The sequence below is a fragment of the Polypterus senegalus genome, chromosome 6 (assembly GCF_016835505.1).
Source record: "Polypterus senegalus isolate Bchr_013 chromosome 6, ASM1683550v1, whole genome shotgun sequence".
NCBI lineage: Eukaryota > Metazoa > Chordata > Cladistia > Polypteriformes > Polypteridae > Polypterus > Polypterus senegalus.
In genome coordinates, this window is record NC_053159.1 from 94,827,165 (window position 1) to 94,854,324 (window position 27,160).

Here is a 27,160-nt window from a genome sequence, read left to right on the forward strand (position 1 = left end):
CCTTTCGTTGTGCGGCAGAGACGTGTCATTGAGCTAATCTGTGTGAATGCTGAGTGTCCGTTTCTTGCAACAACAACAACATTTATTTATATAGCACATTTTCATACAAACAGTAGCTCAAAGTACTTTACATATTAAAGAATAGAAAAATGAAAGACACAATTATAAAACAAAATAAATCATTAATTAACATCGAATAAGAGTAAGGTTCAATGGCCAGGGGGGACAGAAAAAACAAAAAAACTCTAGACGGCTGGAGAAAAAATAAAATCTGTAGGGATTCCAGACCATGAGACCGCCCAGTCCCCTCTTGCGAGGGACTGAGACTTTTCTACGGGGCGGCTATACAGCCAAAAGGAATGCGGACCCGGACACGGACACCACACTGGGCTTTTATTATATAGATAAGGGTAACTATAGGGTTAATGAAACACAGAAGGTTGCCCACACACACTGACACACTCATCTTAAGAATGAAGTAAAAGAGTAATAAACACCCCCCGATAAAAAGTGAGAACAAACTAGTGAGAAATTCCAGTTACCCCTATTATGAAGCGGTGATAAGATCAGTGGGAAAACCAGTAGGACACCCCTACTAACGATGCGATGTTTAGAATAATAAAATGAATCGACATGTATATGAAGTCACTGGTGGCTGTGGCTGATTGGCTACGATGATAGCATTATCATTATTAAATAAAGTAATGGTAATAGGAAAGTATAAAAGTGAATGAATTGTTTTATTGATGGCTCACTCCATGAACTGAGACATTTGTGCATAGCTATGTGCAAATAAAGAATCATTCTGCATTTTCATCTCGTCTCCAAAAATGATTTATTTAAAAAAAAAAAGGAAAGTTTTTCCCACAGCCCATGTCCCGTGGATTTGAAACCCCACAGTTAAGGTTTCAGCCCGGCTGCTGACTCCCAAGCAAAGTTTGTTAGTACTGTATATGGAAGTGCTTGTGCTAAAAGTTATAAATGTTGGAAGCCAATGTGCTCAAGTAATATATACATGTACAGTACATATATATAAAATTTAAAAAGTGGAGATTGGATAATTGCAGACTAATTGTAACTTCGAAGATATAACTGAAGATGTTTGTTAATTGAATTTGCTGTTCCTTATTGTTTGCTTTGCCAACACTTGGCAATCATGGTAGGGATGTTCTGCAGCTAACTTTTACTGACAGAAAGTGCATGCTATGAAATGATGGACGTGCCATTTGGAGACGGGTGACAATACAGATGTAATCCTCCTGTTTTTAATGCCGCTGGTTTGTTTTGCAGCTACCCACCACCATGGGAGTCAAAGTCTCCAAGGCCCCAGAGGAAGGATACAAATTTTACGCTGCCATTGTGTCAGCTCTTGGAATGGACAGAATAGGCTTCCCAGACAAGTATAAGGTACCTTGGGTGTGCAATTGTGAAGAAAGTTGCAAGAAGGGATCCTACTCTGTTGGGCCCTTGAGCAAGGCCTTTAACCTGATAATTGCTCCAAGGGTGCTGTACAATGGCTGACCCTGCGCTCAGACCACCAAAGGTCATGCAGAAAGAACATTTTCCCTCAGGGATTAACAAAGTATATAAAAAAGTGATTAGCAACAAGAAGATGTCTAACTTTTTAATAGATCAGCAATTCAACTGCCAAAGTACTTTGTCCAGGCTGCCAAGGAAGTCCAGCCATGACATTTTAGATAACATTATGGTGCCACTGGAAAGTGGACAGGATTGTCATAAATTGGTGCATTTTTGTTGGCCAAAATCTTATGCCTGTGGAGGATAATAAAAAAAGCATATTTCTGTGCTCATGGCCACAACTTTTGGGCAGTATAAAAAAAAGTATACTATAAAAAGTATTCACCCCCTTGAAAGTTTTCATATTTTTTATTAAACAACATTGAATCAAAATGGATTTAATTTGGCTTTTTTGTCACTGACAAGCAGCAAAATATTCCTTAATGTCAAAGTGAAAACAAATCTTTGCAAAGTAGTTTAAATTAATTACAAATATAAAATACTAAATAATCAGATACGTATCAGCCTTGAGTCTGTGTGCGCAGGTCTTTCTCCATCAGCTTTGCACATCTGGATACTGCCATTTGTGTCTGCTCTTCTTTGTAAATTTGCTCAAGCTTTGTGAGGTAACATGGCAATAATTGTGAGTGAACAGCCCTTTTAAGTCCAGCCCCAAATTTTCCATTGAATTCAGCCACTCCAGGTCACTAACGTTGTTTTAAAGCCAGTCCTGTGTAGCTTTGGCTTTATGCTGGTAAGGTTTTTGTCTTGTTGTAATGCAAATCTCCCCCCAAGGTGCAAGTGGATTACATGAGGTTTTTCCTCAGGCATTCCCTTGTATATTTTTACATTCATTGTACCTTCTACCTTCGCAAGTCTTCCATGGCCTGCTGCCACCACCATGCTTGACCGTAGGGATGGTGTGTTTTGGATAATCTGTAATTTGTAGCATTTATTCTAGCGGCCAGTTCTCATCAAACCATAACCAAGATGTCCTTTGCGGTTCTTTTTTTTTTTGGCAGTGGCTTTCTCTTTGTCACTCTCCCCTGTAAAGCCATGACTGTTGGACACTGTAGCTTGTACCTCCTTCAGAGTTATCACATTTCTTTTGGTGGCCTCCCTCTCTAGTCTTCATTTTGCACAATCGCTCAGTGTGTGGATGGCCTGCTCAAGGCAGATTTCCATCTGTGCCACACTCTTTCCATCTCTTCTGTCTTCTGTCTTTCCTTCTGACAGAAGTATATAGATATTGTTTGACTTTAAACTTTAAGTCGGAGACTTGTAGAACGTCTAATTCGTGTTGCCATCCAGGAAAAGTAGTGTTTCTTCCCAATAAAGAGGCGTATCTGCGAGAATTAATACATTTGTTATTTGGTGAAAGGGAAATTCACATATGCAAGTGGCAGAGACTTGAAGTGGCTGGCACAAAGCGACTGTGCAGGGGTTGGTGAGTGAAACGAGCAGTGGGCAGAGCCCCCTAGTTTGTAATGAATTTAGATCTGTGTTCACTGTGACATTAAGAGCCTTTTTCTGTTGATCATTAACAAGGGGCCTGAGTTGCCTTGAAACCTTGCATAGTGTAATCTTTTTAGTTAGCCAATAAAAGATGTCATTTTGTTTGATTTCTCACTGCATCCATAATGGCTAACACGTGCAACCCCTTACTACTTCTGTTAATCAGTGTGTCTTAAAACCCAAGTTAATGTTGTATAATAAAATAAAATGTAAAAACTTGCAACAGAGCAAATGTTTGTATAAGCACTGTAAATACTGTAGCACCTTTGCATTCTGACTTTTGTAAATTGTGTTTTCCAAATGTTTGTCCAAAGTATTTTGTAACTTTATATTTTTGCTTGAGTAAACAAGGCCACTCAGTAAATAAATAAGATGTTCATGCCAGGTTAATTTAGTTAGTAGCGCTGCGGCCTCATAGCTCCAGATCACTGGCTTTAAACCTCAGCCCAGACACTGCTTGTATGGAGTTTGCACGTTGTCCCTGAGGCCGCATAGGTTTTTCATTTTGTAGTCTTGATATTCTCTCAAGGACGTATAAGTTTGGTTAGTAGGCATCTCAAATTCGGCCCAAATGTGTGAGGATCTTAAGGTGACTCAAATATTGATTGATAAAAATGATGATCACTGTACTGTTGTTCTGGCAGGCATGGAACCTGGTTTTGTGTGACTATATAATTCAGTTCAGCAAGCTCTAAAAATGGATGGCTGGAATTACTGATATCATTGTACCTAGGATAGGCTCTGGCTCACCTTAACCATGTAGCGAGTTTAGCACAATCGGATGGTTACTACAGTTAGAGACTTACTGTGTTTATTACTTTCTTCCTATTTATATGAAAAAAAAAATCAACGTCAAGTTTTAAATGGAAATCTTGAAATCTGTAGTATATGTTGGATAGATTCTCTTTCTGTTTTTGAGTTTGTGTGTCCTTGATTTCAAATTTCTTATTCTTCTAAGAGCTGGAGTATGCTATATGGTAAAAAGTATGTGGACACCCTTCCAAATTATTGAATTCAAGTGATTCAGGGACATACATTGTTAACGGGTGCATAAAGTCAAGCACATGGCCATGCAATCTCTATTGACAAACCCTGGCAGTAGAAGGGGTTGTACTGAAGTTCACAGCGACCTTAAATGTGGCTCTGTCATAGGATGCCAACTTTGCCACAAGTTGGTATGTGAAATTGCCACTTTACTAACTGTAAGTGATGTTATTGTGACATGGAAGCATCATGGAGTGACAACATCATGGAGTGACAACAGCTCAGCCACAAAGTGGCAGGCCACATAAACTCACAGGATGGGGCCACTGAGTGCTGAAGCTCCAAAAAATCACCTATCCTCTGTTGCATCCCTCACAGCAGAGTTCTGAACTGCCTCTGGAAGTAACATGAGCACAAGAACTGTGCATCGGGAGCTTCTGGAAATGAGTTTCCATTATTTGACCACAAACCTAACATTACTATGTGTAATGGCAACTGTAGGCTGAAGTGGTGTGAAGCATGCCGCCATTGGACTCTGGCACAGTGAAAATATGTTCTCTGGAGTGGTCACACTTCCGGCAGTCTGATGAATGAGTCAATGCCATGAGAATGCCACCTTCTGGACTGCGTAGTGCCTACTGTAAAGTTTAGTGGAGGGGGGCTAAGCTCTGGAGATGTTTTTCGGGCTATGGCCTAGGCCCCTTTTTTCCAGAGAAGGGTGATTTTAATGTTACCGTATTCTAAGACATTTTAAACAAGTGTACACTGGCAAGTTTGTGATAACAGTTTGAGGAAGGACCTTTTCTGCTCCAACCATGCTTTGTCTCTGTGCACAAAGCCATAAAGACAATGTCTGATGTGGATGAACTTGAGTGGCCTGCATAGAATCTTGACCTCAGCCCTCATAAATAACCATTGGGATGAATTGGAACACCTATTGTGAGTTAGATCTTCTCCACCAACATCAGTATCTGACCTCACCCGTGCACTTTTGGCTGATTGGGCACAAATTCCCACAGACACACTCCAAAATCTTGTAGAAAACTTTCCCAGAAGAGTGGACGCTCTTATAGCTGCATGTTAATGCCCATGGCTTTGGAATGGGGTGTCCAACAAGCTCATACAGGAGTGATGCTCAGGTGTCCACAAACGTTTGGCCATATAGTTTTGCTGTATATGTTTTGGTTATATAGTGTAATTTGGCTTGAGACCTTTTGGAGCTACTGCACTCTCCATTTGTATATTTAAACAAAAATATATAGCATATACAGCTGCAACAAAGAGAGGCTTATGTCATCCTTCATTTCATATATCATCTTTCTGTAACAAATACCATATTGTTGTGCTTTCCAGCTGCAGAAAAATTGTTCAAATAAGAGGAAGCACACTGGAAACCAATCTAATTTTAAATAAAGTTGTAAAGAAATACTAAAATGGGGAATTTATTAGTTTCAAACAAAGAAATAAGTTCAGGGAGATCATTAATCTATTCATCCATTTGCTGAACTCAACCACTTCTGAATTCTGGGATGTGCATCCCTTGCTAGCAACAACGGACACAACCAGAATTTAACAGGACATCAGTCTAACTTCCGTACAATTTACTAGTCTCACTTAACCCAGTTTTAGGGTCACTAAGGGCTAGAAGCCATTACAGCAAAGTTAGTCAAAGGTAAGAACAAGCACATGAGTTTTATTTAGGCACAGATTACATGTTTGTGTAAGCAGGATTTTTTTTTTTTTAATGTTTGCAGGAAACCAAGGTCATCCAGGCAGCCATGTTTCCCTATCTGATGTGCAGTTCAGCCAGCCAGGGAGATATTCTGAGTGTGAATGAGCACATCCGAGAGGTACGTCAGTGCTTGATATCTAGTGTTTTGTTTTTCTAGATGTATGGGAACAAATCATCTGACAACATAATCATTTTTGTTTTGGCCAGTTCCAGTCTTGGTTTTAAGTACCTCCATTTGCTTAGATTCATAACAGAAATATAATTTATTTCAGGCCAGTGGCGTAACTGGGGGCGGTCCACCCCGGGTGGCACATTTTTGGGGGCGGCATTATTGGCCACAAGGCTCAGTACAATTCGTGTGTAAGCATCACTCATGTATGAAAAAAGTCCAATTTTCTGATTTTTAACCACAAATGCTTGAAAAATAATGTTCAGACTGTATGGCGTTATTTCAGTGCCACTATTCTGAGCGCACGTAAAAAAATATTGCAAGTGCAAGTGTTGCATTTTGAGGAGAAATTTATTTTGAGCGTACAAAAGCTGAATTTGAGTGAACAAAATTCATTGCTGCGTGCAAAAAATGTATTTCAGTGTTTGCACTTATCCATATACACACACAATAGCACCCCCCTCTCGCTCAGTTTTTCATTTAAACTTGCTTGCAATGTGTTGCTAGCTCACAACATTCTCTGCTGCGGCGCTCAACTCTCTGTACACGTTATAAGTGTGCCACAAAACCAACCAATCACAGACTTGGTTTCAAAAATTCTGATTGGCTCTTACGGTCTCCAATCAGCTCGCTAGCTGCTGCATTCGGAAACAGTCGAAATGTAGCTAAATCCAACTAAACTCAATTAAACCCCAATTTGCGGATAATATCTTTAATTATTTTATTTTATACGTGTGCTCAGAATAGTGGCACTGAAATAACGCCATAAGACTGTCTTTCTGCATCAGACACAGCAGTTGAAATGTATGAGGCAATGACAAAAATAAACATAAACGTTACACCGATAATAATTTCTAGGAAGATAAACAACTAATTTACAATTTATAATTTCGTTTCGTTATTAATCCGAATGCATTCTTGCTCTGCGCAGAAAACATCCCTACCTATTACTTTGGTTCTGGTTTTCGTAGCGTAATTATATTAAACTAATAATTAGAACATGGCGTATCAGTGCATCTATACTATATTCTTGTCTAGTTGATGCTTATAAATGTATATAAAAAATGATTGCTGTTTCTTTATATATGAATAAATCTATGCAAAATGTATCTTAATTTTTCTCTATACGTCATTTTAATTTTCTATTTAAATAGTTTAACATATTCAGATATGTTGGTGGGCGGCAAATTGAAGCCCCGCCCCGAGCGGCATGAACTCGAGCTACGCCACTGTTTCAGACCTATGGATAGGACAAGGCAGATACCGCAGGTTTCTCAAAAAAGATAATGACAGCCACCAGAGATGCTGCAGTTCTTCACTAGCGAAAAACAGGGAATGGTGGACTGTACTCTGTGAGCAAAACGTCTTTTTTACTTACTGGGCTTGAGGTCACAAAATTGGCTGAGCAGGTCCCACACACGTTTCTTCAGGACAAACCGTAGCCATTTCCTAAAGAGTCCTCTTGGAGTTGGTGACAAACTTGTGGAATTGCTGTGTTGACATGTTATTAGATGGTCAGGGAGGTAGTATCCCAGTTCTTCAGGGCTTTTAGGTAAAAGTCATGAAATATTGTGAAGTAGTATAGAGGCACCTAGCCAGGCAGGCAGAATGACAGAAAGAAAGCAGAGTTTCGAGCAAAACAGAGTGACGCACAGTGAAGGCTAACAGGCTGACTACACAGAAATCCAAGTTGGCTGGTAATGTCAAATTGCTTATTTTTGGTAAAGCAAAAACAACAAATTACTACAGTTAAGTTAGTAATATCTATGCATATCTGTATTTCACTCAGGATTGCATGTCACAGAAATAAGAACACAGCAGGAGTGTTACTATCATTTTAAAGGGTGGGGAGACAAAGCTGTGTCTCTACACTGCATGACTTCTGAAAGGGGGCAAAGGGGGTCAGCATTAGAGACACTTTGAAAAACAAACAGTACTAATTTTCTTAATGTTGATCACTTTGGCTGGGAGCTCACCTTTTAAAAATAGCCCTGACATGATTACTGGTGAGAGGAATTTATTTAAAGGAAAGACTGCCAGTCATTATGTACTGTAAATTATTGATGTCCATGTGAAGATTTTTACAAAGCAGCAGGGATATTCATTCCCTTTTTTGATGACAATATAGTGACTTTTAGAAATGAGATTTGAGTTTACAAAACTACTGACTACTATAGTCTTTGAGGGACAGGATGCTTATAGTAGCCATCTTTTTATTTTCTAGTCAGCAATATTTTTTTATATTTTTCTGCTTTAGGCAACACCAGAGGCGTGACCACGGGGGGGCTGGGGTGGGCACTGCCCCCCTGAGACAAGCCGTGCCCACCCTGCGAAGTGCTCTGTCTGTCCAATGAAAACTCTGGAGAAGAATAACATTTGGTTTTCAAAACTGAGTTTCTTTCCAATTGGCCCGTTTGAATTTTGGGCGTATCCGTCAGTGCCTCCTCCACTAGACAGGCACCGTGCTGCTCAGTGCTCACAGTTCACTTCGCCGCACATTTTGCAGCATGTTTTGAACCAGTTGACCGCATTCGTTAATTAAAACAGCGTATACGTTCCATTCTTCTTTTATTTTCTGGTTGGTAACACCAAAGGCTATGCATAGGTGGCTTATTAAAAAGTAGACATCTTCAGCCTCTGTCCCTCTGCAAGCTGCTGGCTCCACGGTTGAGCCCAGCACCGCTGCTACCAACACAGAGCACAGCGCACCCACGTCGGGAACTGAAACTCCAAAAGATGTAGATAAGCCTACACAATCCTCCAGCTCTGCGCTCGTTTCGGGTACTCCAAACCTCTGCCTTCAACAAAATATACAGTCCAGTCTGTCTGACTTAAATATGGATAGCCCATCCCAGCCCATTTTAATTAAATATCCCAAGCGCGCATTCGGAAAGACACTCAGATGTTTTAGTGCCAGCTGGTATCAGTTTCGACCATGACTTGAATATTCTGTTGTCCATGATGCCAGCTTTTGCTTTGCCTGCCGCAAATTTAGTGTTTCCAATTCAGACTGCGAGGGCATATTCAACATACACGACTACACTAATTGGAAAAAAGCTCTAGAAAAAGACGGTGGCGGCTTCCACAAACACGCGTCTAGTATCCTGCACGTCAGAGTCATGTCTGCATGGCATGAGTATTGGCGCCGGGCAGAGACGGGTGAAAGCATAGTTCAACTACTGGGTCCAACCCAGATAGAAAAGATATATAGATACAGCATTATGTGAAAAGCACTTGGGAGGCCGTTCAGTTCCTTGCAGTCAATGAACTGGCTCTGCGTGGTCACAATCAGAAGGTGGGGAGGAGGGACTTTTCCTTTCTTTGATTACACAATCAAAAAAGATGCAAAACTTGCAGAAAATATAAAATGCATCTCAGGAAACGCAAAATACACATCCAATGTAATTCAAGAGGAAATAATTGAGACTCTTGCCAAAATGGTGATAAAAGATATCAGGACCAAATATGACAAAGCTGACTCTCCTGGACTTTGCATTAAAAGTGATGGTACCAGGGATCGCTGTAACATTGAGAATTTGTCTGTAGTGATCAGATTTGTCCAGAACTCCATCCTTGAAGAATACCTGATTGCCTTAATTGAACTGAATCAGCTTGATGCTAAATATATTTGTAACCAAATTCTGTCACATCTCTCTGAGCTAGGTTACAGCCCAGACAATTTAGTGTGTCAGTGTTTTGATGGTGCTTCTGTCATGCCTGGGGGAAGGCGTGGTGTCCAGGCTTTATTACAAAACAAAGTTGGTAAGTACTGTACATTCCATATGTACACTGCTACAACCACCAGCTCCATTTAGCAGTGATACATGCAATGGAATCAGAACCTCTGGCTAAGAAGTTCTTTAACTGGTCAAATTCATTGAACACATTTTGTCACAGACATTGTTTCACACACATACAATACACCCTCACTGAAAAGACTTCTAGAAATACGATGGACCAGTCATTATTATGTCACAAAGTCCATTGTCAACAATGAGGAAGCTATAAGGGGGCTTCTGTCAGAGCTAGCAGAGGCTGACACTGCCCCTTTTGACGTTTGCATAGAGGCATGTGGTCTTTTGACCCAATTAAAAAAGCAGAATTTCTTCAATACAGGAAAATTCCTCCTTCATGTGCTTGGTGTGCTGAAACCAGCCAATGCAATTCTACAGGCACATGCAGTGGATTTGTGCACAGCTGGGGAGGTGGTGGCAGCTTCACTGGCCACACTGAAGGAGATGAGATGCGACTCATTCTGGGAGGAGCATTTCTCTCAGTGTGAAAGTAGGCCTACCAATTCGCTCAAAAGGAAACGGAAAAATAATTCACAGCTTGATGATAGTATTATCGTGTCTACGCTTGGGCATGGTGACTCTGATGAACAAATTGCTCCTATCAGACTTTTAAAAGGGCTATGTTCAACATTCTTGAAAGAGCTATTGTGGAAATGGAGACAAGATTCTCTCAGAGAAATGTTGAATTATTGAGGGCCACATCGTTTCTCCTGCCAAAATCAGAATTATTTCTTGATCATTCTCTCCTGAAATCACTCCAGGCACTTGCAGGCACAGAGCAAAATAGCATGAGCTTGCAAAATGAAATGGCTGTGGCAAAAGCAATGTTGATCAATAAACTGCCAGCTGATGCTAATCTCTCTGAAGCATGCAAATGCATTCAGCAGCACAAAGAGGCCTTCCCTATGTTGCATTCGCTATATGTCACAACACTCATCATTGGTGTGTCTTCAGCTGCATGCGCCGAACAAACCTGCATTCAAAGAAGAGAAATTTAGTCATTCTGGCACATGAGAAAAACATCACAGAAAATCTAGATATGAATGAATTTATTTCAGAATTTGCCAAGAGAAACTGCAGACCGGTCCTATAGATAATATCCAGGTTATACACTAGAAAACTGATATCCTATAGCCTTCCTAATGACTACAATGAGCGACGTTTCTGTTCTTGCTCTCATATGTTGTATACATTTGATTTTATTGATATTTACCTTGTAGATGTAGTTCTATATTTGTTCACAAAAAATAATAATACAAGTTCCATTGCCTCTGTTAATTTTATTGAACAATAGGTTATGCCACAATTTTTGCTTTTATATGTTATATAAAACTATGTTGTTGTTATTATTTGACCCCCGTACAAAAATGGGGATGGATGAATGAATGGATATTTTTTGCTCCCCCAGACAAGCCAAATGCCCACCCACACATGATGTTCTGGTCACACCTCTGCAACACACACCCAAAGCATCTGCATATATATTCTGAAAATGTCATCAGATCCTCTTTCACCATGGTTTATGGTCTGCTTGTTTATAATGATGACTTTCACTTCTGTCTTTTAATGTCACTCGGTCAGCCACCTTTTTCCTGTTTGTCACTTTACTGACAGGAGACGGTAATAATATATAACAATATCCTCATATATTGTCACTTTGTCAACCTCAGAGAACCATGGCACTGTAGAAACATCTGCTTCTCTCCTAGTTCTTCAAATTTTAGTGATGTCATAGAATAATAATAACCTAGTCAATTAGCTCATTTGTCAATAGAAATTCTAGAAATAAAGTACAATAAAAAAACACCTGTAAATTTAGCTGTCGACATGGCCAGCTAGCTAGCTAAACTACAAGTGCACACAAACCTAGTGACTCTATTTGAATGCACACACACAAACACACAAATAGTAAAAACACAAGGGGAATATGAAAAGGAAGCACCTTTTAATGTCCTGATGAGAAATAAAAAGAAAGTTAGTTGGCTGTGATCCATTTGTTGCAATGCTCATGAGATCAAATTGCAGTATATTTCAGATGGGAGCTCCGTACTTCACTTAAGAAGACCCAACAATGAATGTCATCTTCTGGTTGTGCAGCTGGTTATAGGCAAGTCTTGTCACGTCAGTCATCCTCCAGTGGCTTCTGTTCCATTTAAGAAATAACGGAAAATGCATTTATTCTAATGCATCATTTTTTTCCTTCCCCCTGAAACAACCTGGACTGTTACCCATGAGGCACACCGCATGCTCATGTATTTGACTACATATATTGTCACTTATGCGTGTCCAAGGACCTTCTCACAGGCATGGTTCGAGGTATGTGATAACCCACAAAGACAAGAGGGGGCTCTGCTTCTAACATCATCATCTTCTTTCTCCACAGTGCCGAGAAGCCACCCAGTGAGGACATTTGTCCCCGTCCCTTCCTGTCCAGCCGCCATAAAAACCTGGGCATCCTGGAAGGAGGCACCATTTCTTTCTTCGAGCGACCCACTGGGTTAAACTCCACTAGCTATGAATTTGCTGCCCAGCCCATCTTTTTAACAATTGACCGAGTTTTTTCTTAATAACAGGTCATTTGCCAAAGTGATTTTTTTTTCTTTTGTTTTTTGCTTTGTCTTCAGACAATAAATGGGATGACACATTTGGCACCCTAAAATTTCTTGGAGTCTCAGAGATGTAATTCCTGGACCCATCTAAGACATGTTGAAATCTCAGTAATCAATGTAGACCTTGGTGAAGTCAATGTTAACATTTAAAGTGCACCATCTATAATGCAGTTAGAAAAAAATATGCAATTCATTTTTCATTCCAACACATGGTGTATCACCAACATTAGCACTGCTTTGCTGAATCGCATATCAAATGGGATAAATTATATTCATGCATACTTCTTTCCCACATCCACACTCTACTACAGTGGACTAGAAAATAAAGGTATTTTATGTGTTATGTGTTGTTTTATGATATATTAAGTAATAGATAAAGTTTATTTCTTAAAATACAAGGGTGCGTCGCCCCCTGCTTGCTTCACTCACTAACCCTCCACTAACACTAAGCCACTTTGTGTCTCTGCCGCTCCCGTATGTGGATTTCACTTTCACCAAACAACAAATCTTTTAATTCTCACGGATATACCTCTTCATTGGGAAGAAACACTACTTTTTTTTCCCTGATGGCAACACGAATTACACGATCTACAAGTCTCCGACTTAAAGTTTAAATCTGAACAATATATTCGACCTCTTTTCACTGTTCCGTTATGTCACCGAGTAATAATTTCCATTTGTTTGCGCTAATGTGATCTTTATTATAATTTTTTTGAGACTTTTGAATTTTAGTACTTTCATTATCTCTAACCTGCTCTGCATGTGTATTGCGCCAATGTTTTTGAATTCTTTATGATGTTCTACTTTGTCATCTACTCTTTGTCTTTTATTTCTGGCTCCGGGCGTGGTTAAATCTCTTGGCATAAAGTCTCATCTCACGGGACTTGAAATTATCTCTCTGAAAAAGTCTTGTCTCATCCCATGCTAAAAAATCTAATCTTGTCCCAGGATATTTTTATTATAATAGAGAAATTGTTAACTATTTTTTACCATAAGTAAAGTAAGTTGTTTAATTGATTTTACTGTATAACAAGAACAATTATAATTAGTAGTTGGCTTCATTTTTATTCTACAAGTGATTTCTGTATTTATCTTTTAGAATCATTATTTCCTTGGGGTTTTTCATTGTCAACAGGCTCTCTCCAATTTTATCTATGTAAGCACTCTTAGCCTCTCCTCAGTGAAGAATAAATTTAATGGAAGTAAATTGTGTTTACATGGTAGTTATTATGTGCGCACTTTCTGGTTAGTGAGACCTCTGTTTCCTTTTTTGTTAGGCCCGGGGTCTCCTTTCAGGCAGAGCACTGTCTCTTATCACCCAGCATTTGGGGCATGTGGCCTGATGAGCCCCTTGGCTCAGAGTAAGTGACCTTCTGGATTGTTTTTTTTGTACGGCTGTAGTCCCCAGTCATTTGGGTTCTCCAGCAGCTGATAAGAGACATTGAACATAAGTGATGTGTTTGAGGGCTTTTATCATATGGTATACCTGTGTATCCTCCTTCCATGGTCAAGTTTCTAATTGTTTATTCAGAAAGACACAGTTTGAATCCTCAATAGCTCTTTGACATGATTGGGACAGCATCCTGCATAAAAATAAGAATCTGATTTCTAAAGCAAGATTTACGCAGGATACCAACACATTCTCTACAGCTCATTTGTCTAACAAAGAATTCACACTCCATAAGCATCGCATATGTGCTTCATGGTGAGAAAAGTTACCTGACAGCACCAATTTTATTTTTAAAGCAATAACTACTTTTACAATAAGTTCCCATGTTCTGTCTGTTGTGATGGCATGCTGTACCCATCTAAACAGTGTGAGTCCTGTGTTTATTGCCTTACTGCCTGTCAGTAGAATGTAAAAGACAGACTATAACTGAATTAAAAGTGTGAAGTAGAAGAATAGATGGACATGGGAGTTGGCTGAAGTGTGAGAGTAGACAGCCTTTTTGATAATATCTAAAAAAGAAAACAACTCTTTGGTACTAAAGCGAAAACGAATCTCTGCAAAGTGATCTAAATTAATTGCAAATATAAAGCACAGATTAAGTATTCACCCCCATCAAGTCAGTCTTTAGTACATCCGACTTTGGCAGTGGTGACAGCCTTGAGTCTGTGTGCACTGGGCTTGATCAGCTTTACACATCTGCCATTTTTTCCTGTTCTTCTTCTTTGCCAAACAAGCTCAGTGAGGTTGTGTGGTGATTGTGAGTGAACAGCCTTTTTCATGTCCATCCACAAATTCTCAGGTGGATTGAGATCTGGACTCTGGCTCTGACATTCCATTGTTGTTTTTAAGTCATTCCTGTGTAGCTTTGGCTTTATACTTGAGGGTCATTGTCTTGCTGGAAAATAAATCTTCCCTCAACATGCTTCAGATTTTCCTCCCGGATTTCCTCTGTATGTTGCTGCATTCATTTTACCTTCTACCCACACAAGTCTTCTAGGGCCTGCTGCAGAGAAGCATCCCCAGAGCGTGACGCTGCCGCCACCATGCTTCACGGTGGGAATGGCATGCTTTGCATAATATGCCATGTTTGACTGACACCAAAGATGGCGCTTAGTCTGATGGCTAGAAAGCTCAATTTTAGTCTCGTTAGACCATAGAATCTTCTTCTAGCTGACTTCTGGAAAATTCTAAATGCGATGTCATGTACATTTTTTATTTTTAACAGTTTCTTTCTCTTTGTCACTCTGACTTGTGAAATGCCTGGACTTCAGTTGTTGTCTGCACTACAGCTTGTAACATGCAAGTTATCACAGGTCTCTTGATGGTCTGTCTCACTAGCCATCTTCTTACATGATCACTCAGTCTTTTTACATGGTTTGCTCAGGGCAGATTTTCAACTCTGCCCTACTCTTTCCATTTCTTAATGACCAAGGGTTATTCGATGACTTGTGTCTCCATCCTGACTTGAGCTTGTCAATCCCCATTTGACAGAGTTTCTTGGAATGTCCTTTTGTCTTCATTGTGTAGGTTAGTCCACAATACTGCCTCCCCACCAGTGGGACCTTCTATATAAGGGGCCCTTAGATTACAATCAACTGTAAGAACAGACAGGTGATCTCCACTGAACTAGTTATGTGACTGTGAAATCTGATTGACTACCAGAGCAATGATTTAGGTGTGATGGATTATTACTTGTGCAACCAATTATTTTGTGTTTTATATTTCTTTATTATAAAAACAAATCTTGTGACGATACAATACTTTTTTCCTACGAGGAGACGTGATCTTTGGAAGAGAGATCTTTTGAAGAGAGACAGAGAGACACTTTCACAACCCGCGAGACGGACAAGTCACATCATACTTACAACCTTTGGAAGCAAGAGCAGGTTAGAGATAAAAGTAGAAGTAGGAAAATTCGAAAGTCTGAAAAAAATGAGAGTAAAGATCGCATTACCGCAAACAAATGGAAAATATTACTTGGTGGAATAATGGAACAGGGAAAAGAGATCACATAGTGTTTGAGGATGTCTGGGGGACAAGAGAGACAAGGCAGTGAGACAAAAGGACAAGTGCTGTACAGGCTTTTAAACGTTTGAAGGGCTGCACAAAATGCAGATCACGCAACACAGCAGCAATCCAGCAGCTGATCAAGCAAAGAGGAGGTAAATAAAAACAACTGTTATTTGTTTCCTATTGTATCACCATTTAAGAGGGGTTTCGGAGAAGCGGCCGCATCTCCTTTTGGTATGTTCAGCCCCCTTCTTCACAACAGCGTGTAGCGCTGGTGAGGTTGGGGGAAGAGTGGTAGACAAGCAAAGTGCAGATCACGCCACACGGCAGCAGCAAGCCAGCAGCTGATTGAGCAAAGAAGAGGTTAGAAATATATATATATATTTGTTTCCCGTTGTATCACCGATTAAGAGGGGTTTCGGAGGAGCAGCCGCACCTCCTTGGGGTGCATTCAGCCCCCCCTTCACAACAGCACATAGCGCTGGTGGTGGGGGGGGTTTGGGAGGGGTTGGTGAGTGAAGCGAATAGGGGGCGAAGTCTTCTACTTTGTAATTAATGTAGACCACTTTGTAGAAGAGTCTCTTTCTGCTGATCAGTGTCAAAAGGGCCAAATTACATCCAGTATGATTTAATGTTGTATAACAAGACAAGTGAAAACTTTCAACGCAGGAGATTAATACTTTTACATGCACGCCATACTATCTGGAGCTACCTACAGCATACTAGATGATGTGTCATTTCAGGAAATGGCTAGAGAGGTCATGAGAAAGTGATTTAATGGAGTCCTTGAGAGTGACATTTTAATTTCCTCTTCTATACCAAAACAATGTCAATGCCACTAGATAATAAACTATGGGAGTAGCACTGGACCCTTGGGGGGTGGCGGCAGATTGCAGTAGAGGGGGAGGATTTGTGAATGTCGTATAATTTTTGCACACTAAACAAGGAAACTGTCTACAATGGGATGTTATCATCATGGGGATTTAATTGCACTATTATCTTGTGACATGCTGTAGGTAGCTATCCAAGATAGGAATCTTGATCGAATGCAATAAAAGGTTAGTCATTAATGATAAGTCACTATGCCAAAACATTCTGTCATTGGAGCACCATTAGAGGAACTGCTGTATGCGTTCTAAGCTATATCGTATTATGGTCTGTAATAAAACTGTGTCTCATATTGGTTGAGAGCAACATATTGTGGTTATAAGGTTAATCTTTTGTTTTATATCTCTGCTAAAAGCAACCCCAGTTTTCTTCAACTGATGACCACTAATGTTCTCTATGTTGAAGGGTGCAGATGTCATGACAAAAGACAGCGATGGTCGGACACCACTTCACCTGGCTGTAGCATCAAACAAAATGGAAATGGTCAAATTCCTTCTGAGTAAACGAGCCAATATTCATTGCAAGGACAATTTTGGTGACACGCCATTGAGGGATGCAATTCGTTGCCAGTAAGTTTTTGTTCATGTCACAACTTTGAATTCAAAGGATTTCAGAAAACTGCCTGTTATCACTGGAGCCCAATTCTGGGCAGGCCAGGGGTTATGTCAGTCCTCCGTTTCTGGTACCACTCTTAGGATTGTGTTTCAGGCATTACTACAGTCACTACGCAGAAGCCTTAACTGAGAGAACAGGATGAATGAAATAGTGAAAGAGTTGTGGTTTATATCGTTGTTATTGTCACATGTACAGAGTACTGTGGTAAATGGAGGTGGATTGAAAGGATACGAGCAGTCTTCATTTTTGTGCCACAGAATGCTAGAGAGTCCTACTCACAAAATGGTTTGGATTACTTTGCATTAATTTTTTCTTAGAAGGGCATTTACTTATACTAAAAGAGACATAATCAAAATCCTATTAATGTTATCTCTTATATACTGTATATAAAATCCAACTGTCTGTCTGTCTGTTTGTCCGATTTTCGTGCGAGAACTACTGAACAGATTTAGACCGGGTCTTTTTCTATAATTTGCTTGAACATTCCAGATGATTTTGCGACTTCTCTCATCGTGCATAGTACGCTTACAGGAGCTATTTATTCACGCTAATTTGAGACAGAGGCTGCAGGCCGAGGGGAGGGGGAAGCGTTACGTCAGGAGTGGTTAGTCAGGCAAGGCCCTTCTCACTTACGTGCCAGCCTCCATTCAAATCATTGTAGCTCAGGCCACATGTTGTAGCATACCTTGCATCCGCTTAGTGATAGCTGTTTTGTTTATTGATTTTTAAAGTTTGTCCTGTTTCACTGCTACGCGGGTGGAGCCGCAGGGGATGGTTAGTTTATAATAAGAATGTATATAACGTATTTTGCTTTACACAAAAATGTAGCTAAAGAGTAATCTACAAACACTCTGCACATTCATCAGTTCTGGTACCTTTTAGCAATACGACAGGAACCAACTATGGATGGGATGCCAGACCATGAGTGGAAAAGATATCTGTCCCAAGGGGGAAATTTAGCTTTTTACATTAGCTCAATAAATAAATGACTATCATAACAAGCAAACAACAACTCCTTGAAGTACATACCAGATTTACTAAAAAGAAAGAAAACTTCTGACTTCACTAACGACAAAAAGTACAGTCACAATGAAACTTCATAAAGGTATATTGCTATTAATATACAGGCAGTTGTCAACTTAAGACCTATGCATCTTATGACCATTCAACTTACGACCACTACTGCGTCTCACGGGCAAATGGCAGCTTTTGCCACACCACCTCCATATGCTGCGACTCATTCATGTCAATCTCAGTTTATTACATATGTCTTGCAATTACAGCAAAAAAGACAATTGATCTCGACACACATGAAGCAGTATGTGGGAGGAAAGAAAGCGAATGCGATCACATGTGACTTTAAGTTATCCCATTATAACCAGTATTTACCACGTGCACTGTAATAGCACGCTCTGGCTTTGAATCTGGTTAACCTCCGAAGCTTCTGCGTTGTGACTCACAATGTGCTGCTTTGTGCAAACTGCCACAATGGGGCAATGAAACCTGCACACTGAACCCCTTTATGTGTTAATGTTTGTTATTAAAAGGTTGAAATGTTAATAGAGAAAACATCTGAGTGCTCAAACTCTGTTGGTACAATGCCTGCTCTCACAGTTAACACAGTGAACATGTGAAAGGCTCACACTGATGACACAACATAACACGGACAAAGAAAAGATTTAATAATGTGTTAAAGGATAAACACCCATACAAGCAACAGTAATAATGAAACAAAAAAATAAAATAAAAAATAATTTTAAAAAATTACAGGAAATCTATACAATGTGCTAAGAATCAATCAATCAATCAATCAATCAATCAACATTTATTTATATAGCATATATTCATACAAAAAAATGTAGCTCAAAGTGCTTTACAAAATGAATAGAAAAATAGAAGACACAATAAAAAATAAACATAATTCAACATTAATTAACATAGAATAAGAGTAAGGTCCGATGGCCAGGGTGGACAGAAAAAACAAAAAAAAACTCCAAAGGCTGGAGAAAAAAATAAAATCTGTAGGGATTCCAGACCAAGAGACCGCCCAGTCCCCTCTGGGCAATCTACCTAACATAAATGAAACAGTCCTCTTTGTACTTAGGGTTTTCATGGAAGGACCTGATGATGATTTTCACGTAGACTAAGAATAATGATAAAAGAGGATATAAAACAAACAATATGACTTATGGGACTTACTATACATACGGTCAGGTTTGAATACATTTCCCAGTCCGTATTATGTCCAGATTGACTTACAAATGGTCCATCAGATCTGAATGTGGTCATAAGTCAACAACTACCAGTATACAGTAGGAGCCCCAGTAGTGTTTCTTGATATACTTCTGTTGAATAACTCATTGGTTGAAAGTACTCAGTCAGAGAGAGGATGTGTGGCATTGTTCATAATGGCCATCAGCTTAGTCTTCCTTCTCTCCTCTGCTGCTATCTTCAGTGAGTCAAGAGTGAGTCCCGTACCGTAAGCCTGTCTTCTTAATTAGCGTATTGATTTAATGTGCCTCTCTTGATGTGATGTTACCAGTCCATCACATCATAGGAAAGAAGATCACAATGACTAGCACAGAGTTATTAAAACACAGGGGATGTCACTACCCAATGGTTCCACTGGTACAAAAGAATGAAGCCATGGCAGTGGGGTGAGTCCACAACTGTTACTGAATTCAGCTAGTTTGTGGGGTCACTAGCAATAACTGATGATCTGTCATCAAAGCAGAACCTTAAATATGAACCCCTTACTTGACCAATTATATTAACATTTCAGCAGGATAATGGCTACCTTGACTTTTCATTTGTATGCTTTTGTTCCTCTAAAGAAGTCTAGAAATGGTGGAGTTTCTGGTCTGCGAAGGAGCCTGCCTAACCATTCAGAGTGAGGAACTGGGAAGAGAGCTATGCTGGTGAGTCTACAGTTCTCACAATGACATCCGTCTAATTTTTCGCACCTTCTCTCTCCTTTATTTTTACAATGAAGGATCCTTTTAAGTCCAGACTGGAGACTGCACAGTGTGAGAGGAGAATAGAATAGAAATATTCATATTCAACCAGCCTGATGGTGACTTTTTCACATTTTACTGTGTTCAGATTTTTTTCCGGTATTGCGACAAAAAAAGCGACAGTTCTACACATTATTATAAATGTAGCGTGTGACATATAGATGCCATGTTTCTTTCCAAAGTCTTTTGATATCCATGTTTGTTATAACAATCAAGTGATAAATTTGATTTTCAGAAATAAAGATGGAAAGCCTATCTGGGATTGAAGTCTTGTTAATGCTTGATGACTAAAGGTTACACTGAATGCATAGCCCTAGGTTTAATATTTGTCTTGGGACCATGGACTTGATGTTCAGCAGTTTTTGGTGGAACTGTTCAATTCTGGAGCATTTACTGAAGTTTGGGTTTGGTGGGGGAATTGTCACTGTTGCTGCTCAGAGTGTCCTTCTGGCCACATGGAGTTGCGTGTAGTGAGTCCCTTCTGGCTACTGGATGACTGGATTGATTGCAGCTTTGATGCTGGGTTAATGCAGAGGGACATTTCTAACCCTGCTGTGGGCTGGTGCCCTGCCCAGGATTTGTTCCTGCCTTGCGCCCTGTGTTGGCTGGGATTGGCTCCAGCAGACCCCTGTGTCCCTGTGTTAGGATATAGCGGGTTGGATGATGATGAAATTTCTAACCTCACACATTGAAGGTAACAGAGATGGAAATGTATGCTTTAAACTTTCTTTATAATGATCAGTACTTGGAGAGTAGTGTGAGAGCAGTGTGTCTCTACAAAAGGAAAATAATCAGATGTGGCCAGCACGTGACTTTCTCTGTATTTTCAACATGGGTACAGTACTATACAGTCTGAATTTGATTTGCTAAATAAGTTGCAGTGTGCAGTACCACTTTTCATGTTTTATTTAGCAAGTGAAATTTTCATCAATTCCTTCATTCATAGTTGATTTAATTTGAGAGGAGAAAGACTCCTATCATGTAGCTGGGGTGGTATTGGGGCTACCACCTCCATCTCATAAGCTGAAGTTTGCATGTCCAAAAATAAAACATTTGTTTTAAACAAATATACACTGTGGCAATTTAATAAAAGCATACAGTCTAATCAATTTTCCTTATAGTTAGATTTTGCATTCTGTGACTATTCCATCTGAAAATTTAACTAAAACTTAAGCTATATATGGAGCTCAAAATTCATTCTGAAATGCCAGATTTTGTGAACTTCTCAGCAGTTGTCTGGCTGTTGTTTTTTTCAGCTTTAAAAATTTGGAACTTGATGCTGAATATTTACAGTTTACGCAAAACCTAATGAGACCATAAGACTAATTCATGTGATTTGTCTTCAAAATTTCATAAGAATCAGTCCTCTTGAGCTACAACGTCCTCAAATTGTTTACCACAGACACAGAAACACACACAGCCTTCTAAAATTGCTCAAAACATGTTCTTGGGGTGTCAAAACATGTATTTCCTTCAAAAACTGGAAGCTGATGTTTTTCATTTAAACAATGCTTTCTCTGTATTTGAAATATGGGAAAAGTTTTCTAAAGTGGAGGTTATGCCCACCACCTATATGTCTGTAACTTTAATTTTTTTTTTTTTTTCAATACAGGGAGTAGTTAAAATGTGCTATACATTGCTATGGACTTTAAATTAAACTCTAGTAAGTACCTTTGGAAAACAAAACCTTTCAATCAGTACATTATGAAACACACTGAGTGCCTGCTTCCTTACACATGCCTACTGTGGAGACCGGCCCAAACACAGACAGGCGGACATCGTAGGTTCACCCACAACACGTTTATTATACATAATTATAATTACAATAAGTGCACAAACCCCAAAAGTCCCCCAAAGTCCTAGCCAACACCAAATGCCTCACTTTCTCTTCAGGCCCCCTCCTTGCCTCCTCTAGAGACCTCGTCCTCTTCCACCTGACTCTAGCCATTGTATGAAGGGAGGCAGGCCCCTTTTATGCTCCCCCGGATGTGCTCCAGGTGTGTCCCGGCAATCTTCCACCGACACGCCCCAGTGTGGTGGAAGTGCCGGCTGCATCCCCGGAAGTACTCCGGGTGTCCCTACTCCTCTTCCCCCCAGCACTTAAGGGTGTGGCGGAAGTGCTGAGGTCCAGGGCGCCAAGGGCATAGGGGAGCCCCCTGGTGGTGACCATGGGCCCCTACAGGCTTGAGCTTCAAAGTTCTGTACCCATGGCTCCCAAAGGTACCAGGGCGGTCGCCACCACATGGTCTGGGGAAGGCACAAGCCCTCCTCTGGTCCCCCTGGGCATCCCAGCCGGGTCGCCACCCCTGCCATCTCCGACACTACCTAATAGTGAGTTAGTCACCCCTTTGTGGTCAAAACAGAACAGGGAGTTTAAAACACATCACAGGGGTGCCAGTTCATGTTTACTCCAGCTAATAACTAATCAGACCTCCAACTCATTCTATCTCGTCCCACAAATGTTTAATGTAATTGAACTCTGGAGACTTGCAGTGTCAAGACATTACAACAAACTCAGTGTCTGATATCCGAAAACATTTCATATATCGATATACCTTTTGGCAGGGGTCTCCAACTCCAGTCCTGGAGAGCTACTGTGGCTGCAGGTTTTCATTCTGACCCTTTTCTTAATTAGTGACCAGATTTTGCTGCTAATTAACTCTTTGCCTTAATTTTAATTCATGCACAACTTAAGACTCGGGCTCCTTAATTATTTCTTTTGTTCTTAATTAGCAACCAAACAATAGTAAAACACAAAATGCATCAACACATAAACAACAACCTACATCCATGACACAATAACTGAAAATAAAGAAAGGTGAAGGGCTCAGTAATGTTGATCTGCTCAGGTCCACAAAATATTTTGACAGCGCTATTAAAAAAGAAAATCAACAGTTTTGGAAATGTCTGCCATGGCAGAATGAGTGCCATGGAATTAAATAACTGGCTTAATTAGCAACGAGATTTAAGAAACTAAATGAAGTGAAGTTGGTTGGAGTTTGAGGCCCCAACTTAGCTGGTCATCTGTTGGCTCACTTCACATCAAATTTATGTTTAGATGCTGTTTAAGGAAAAAAGAATCAATTCAGCAGTCAGAGTCTCAAGAAAAGTCAATTAAAATAAAGGGAAATAGTTAATTAGCAGGAAAAACTGGCCAGTAATTAAGAAAAGAGTTAGAATGAAAACCTGCTGCCACAGTAGATCTCTAGGACTTGAGTTGGAGACCCCTGCCTTAAGTCATTCATACAAATTTAAATTAACTGGAATTTCCACAAAACCTGGCATTCCCGTCATTGTGCATCAGCAAAAAGTGTCATTCAACAGACCAGGCAATGTTTTATATCATCCAATGTCCGGTGTGTTCATTGCAACTGCATCTTCTTGTTTCCCCTGACAAGAGTAGAGCTTGATTGGATTGTTGATCCCATCTGTCACTTTGTATGACAAATTGTGTGTTCTGATACGCCTCTTTTCAGCACTCCTTTTGTACTCAGCAGTTGGTCGAGTTGGCTTCCTTCATCAATTTTTTTAAAGTTGTTATGATTCTATTTTTTTTTAATATATTATAGATGTATTTGATATTATTTGTGTCTTTTTGTTGGTTTTTGTAAAAACAGTCATTATAATCTTATTAAATCTTATTACAATGCCTGCGTGTTTATTGTGGACGGTATGTTGGGGTCCTTATACGATATATTTGTTTTACTCAAGGATTCACCCTTGATATTCTGTTGTGGATGTAGTACAGACATGAAAGAGTGGCTTGGGTGGCTAGAAGGAGCTCTAGAAATGATTGTTGATCAACAGCCCCTTCCTGTTGTTTACAACAACATTTATTTGTATAGCACATTTTCATTCAAATGATGTAGCTCAAAGTGCTTCACAAGATAAAGAAAGAAAAGTTCATAAAAAAAATAAAAATAAGATTAGGTAATACTAAGTAACAAAGAATAAAGTAAAGTTTGATGGCCAGGAGGACAGAAAGAACAAAAAAAAAATAAAAATCTGCAAGGGTTCCGAGGCCACAAGACCACCCAGCCCCCTCTGGGCATCACCAATACCTCAAGTATTTCTTTTAGTTATGTAATATTTTTGTTTTATAAATTGTTAATTTGGTTTGTTTATATCTTATGCTTTCATTGCTGCTTAGTTTGTTGTTTATTCTATTTTTCTGTTTCTTAGGGGTTTTTTGTTATTTGCCCTGTCTCCTGTATGGGGAGCCTAAGGAGGTGGTGCCACCGAATTATAATGCTAGGGAACTGGCTTCAGCAAGTACATATGGAGATGCTGCAGTTTTGTTTTTTGATTCCTTTTCTCATTGTGCATTTTTTTGATTATTGCACTTCCTGGCTTTTGATACTTTTTATCGCTCTAAGGCAGGGGTCCTCAATCCCAGTCCTGGAGAGCCGCAGTGGCTGCAGGTTTTTGTTCTGACCTGGTTGCTTAATTAGAAAGCAATTCTTGCCAATAAAGCACTAACAAGCTATGAAATTAAATTAACTCTGCTATGTCAGGTCATTCTCATATCCTAGATTTTCTTTCCCTTTCTATCATGCAAATGATTTGAAGGCTAAAACTTTTTTCTCTTCATTTTTCTTCCAAGTATTTAATTAAACCCAATAGTGCAGATAAATACACACAGGTGTAAATGTAAATAAGCTAAATGGAGAAATGCTGCTCTCTCTTGTCATTTGCATGTTATAGATAATAAGGAGCAATTAAAATAGCTGTTTAAGACAAAATTAAGCAATAAGGGCTCAAAATCACTAAAGTGAAGCAGAAGTGTTACTTTAGCAATAAGTGCTTTTTATTAAGCAACTGGGTTGGAGCAAAAACCTGCAGCCACTGCGGCTCTCCAGGACCGTGATTGAGGACCCCTGCTCTAAGGTACTGTACTGTTTTTTGCTTTTGGATCTGTTTGTTTCATTATTTATTTTGTTCCTGCCTTACTGATTTCTATTTTAAACAAATATTTAAATATAAATAAACTTTTTTTTTATTTGGATCAGAGGTATTATGATTTTCCTCTCCTTTTTGTGAACATTTTGTTATTTAACCTCCTTAGCGTTAGACCTGAGCATCACTTGGGCTGTAAAAACAATGCTAAAAGTGTTACTCTCAAGCATTGCTCAGGCAACTGTATAGACGCGTCTTGTGTAAGCATTAGACCCGAGGATTATTCGGGCTGTAAAAGTGCCAACAACGTTAGTGCTGAGCATGCCTTGAAAACGATATAAGCATGCCTTGCATAGGCGTCGGGTGCAAGTGTTACCCAGGCAATGGTGTAGACATGTCTTCTCCCAGCCTTATAATGCATCTCATAAGAAATGTTTTTCAGCAGCCCAAATGTTGCATGCTCTCAACAATGATATGAGTGAAGTGAATCTCTCTTCAGTCAGTGAAATTGAAATGTATAGTGAAATCGAAAGTGATTCTGATGAATCCAAAAGTGGCGCTTGTGTCAACCGCTGAAAAGAAAATCTGCAAGGAACCATGTTACTATTGTCCCAACTGTGACGCTGAATTGTGTATTTCTCTGTGCTTCAAGATATACCACACAAATGACACATTACGACAGTATATACAGTATTAGCATTATTTTTTGTATTATTATTCATTATTAATATTATTTGTATCATTATTATACTTTCTACACTTCTGACTTTGTACTTTTAGTATTTGTACTTTTTAGATTTAATAAATATGTAATTTTTCAAGTCATAAAATGCAATGCTTTTTCAAGAAAAAAATGTAACGCCAAGGAGGCTAGTGCCTTTGCTCTATTTTAGTGCCTGTGTAGGCCGCAAGCCTGTCTATTGAGTATAAGAGTGCCTGAGGTGATGAGGCTTGCTTCTTTGCAGCAGACCTGCGGACAGTGTAAGTCTGGCTGTTTTTTTTTAAGCTTGCTTGGTGTGTAGCATTATCACGACCAGAGGTGGGTAGAGTAGCCATACATTATACTCAAGTAAGAGTAGCGTTACTTCAAAATAATATTACTCAAGTAGAAGTAAAAAGTAGTCATCCAAAAAATTGCTCAAGTAAGAGTAAAAAAGTACTTGGTGAAAAGACTACTCAAGTACTGAGTAACTTTTTAATCATAATAAATAATTTATTTTTTAGAAATGTTGTAATAAGACAGACAAAAATATAAAATAATGTGAAAATTCTATTTCCAAATAATAAAATAAAAAGCGAGTAAAAATAAATAACATCTTTACAAAAATAAAGATGCACAAATAACGCAAAGTTCCAAATCTCAGTTTTTCACAACAAAGCTTTTGAAGCCAATACCTACAGTAGGTAACATGTATGTTTGAACAGTGCAAACTGCTTACAGTGACAAGATATTCTGTTCACTTGCAGCATAATACTGCATATTCACTTGGCCTCCAAATAGCACAGTTGATAGAAAATAACATTAGAACAAGGCAGCTTGTGCACGTACAAGAAGTCTCACTTTACCTTGACTGTCTGTGTCTGTGCATGTTTGGTTAAAACGTGCTTGTTCTTCACTCAGTGAAGTGATGGTTAAGCTTCAGCAGGAGTTGGCTCTCATTTTTTATGTATTCTTTCTTTCCCTGTCTGCTGTTTGTGAGGAGTTTGTGCCGCTATGCTGCCACAGTTTGTGTGTGGTCATGTGACTGCATGGCTACGTCTGATTTGTGAAACGGAGCCACATGATTATTTTTCCTATGTCTGATTGGTGAAACGGAGTCTTGTGATTATTGTTGCTACGTCTGATTGGTGGAACAGTCATGCAGTAGATCCACTGGCGGCTTCTCTCTGGCAAAAATATAGGGTATCTAATGGAAAACAAGTAATGATTTGAGTGTTGCCCAATGTAGCGGAGTAAGAGTAGCGT

General features: G+C 39.5%; 1 protein-coding gene across 1 annotated transcript in view; it reads left to right on the forward strand.

Annotated features, from left to right (window-relative positions):
- Positions 1–1,293: 1,293 nt before the first annotated feature.
- LOC120530577 (L-asparaginase-like) overlaps positions 1,294–27,160 on the forward strand; it is a 40,407-nt gene continuing 14,540 nt past the window's right edge. Inside the window, exons 1-4 of the mRNA XM_039754998.1 lie at positions 1,294–1,407; positions 5,772–5,867; positions 17,075–17,238; positions 20,119–20,202. Of these exons, the coding sequence (XP_039610932.1) occupies positions 1,303–1,407; positions 5,772–5,867; positions 17,075–17,238; positions 20,119–20,202 (449 nt within the window). The 5' untranslated portion in view covers positions 1,294–1,302. The remainder of the gene's footprint in view (positions 1,408–5,771; positions 5,868–17,074; positions 17,239–20,118; positions 20,203–27,160) is intronic.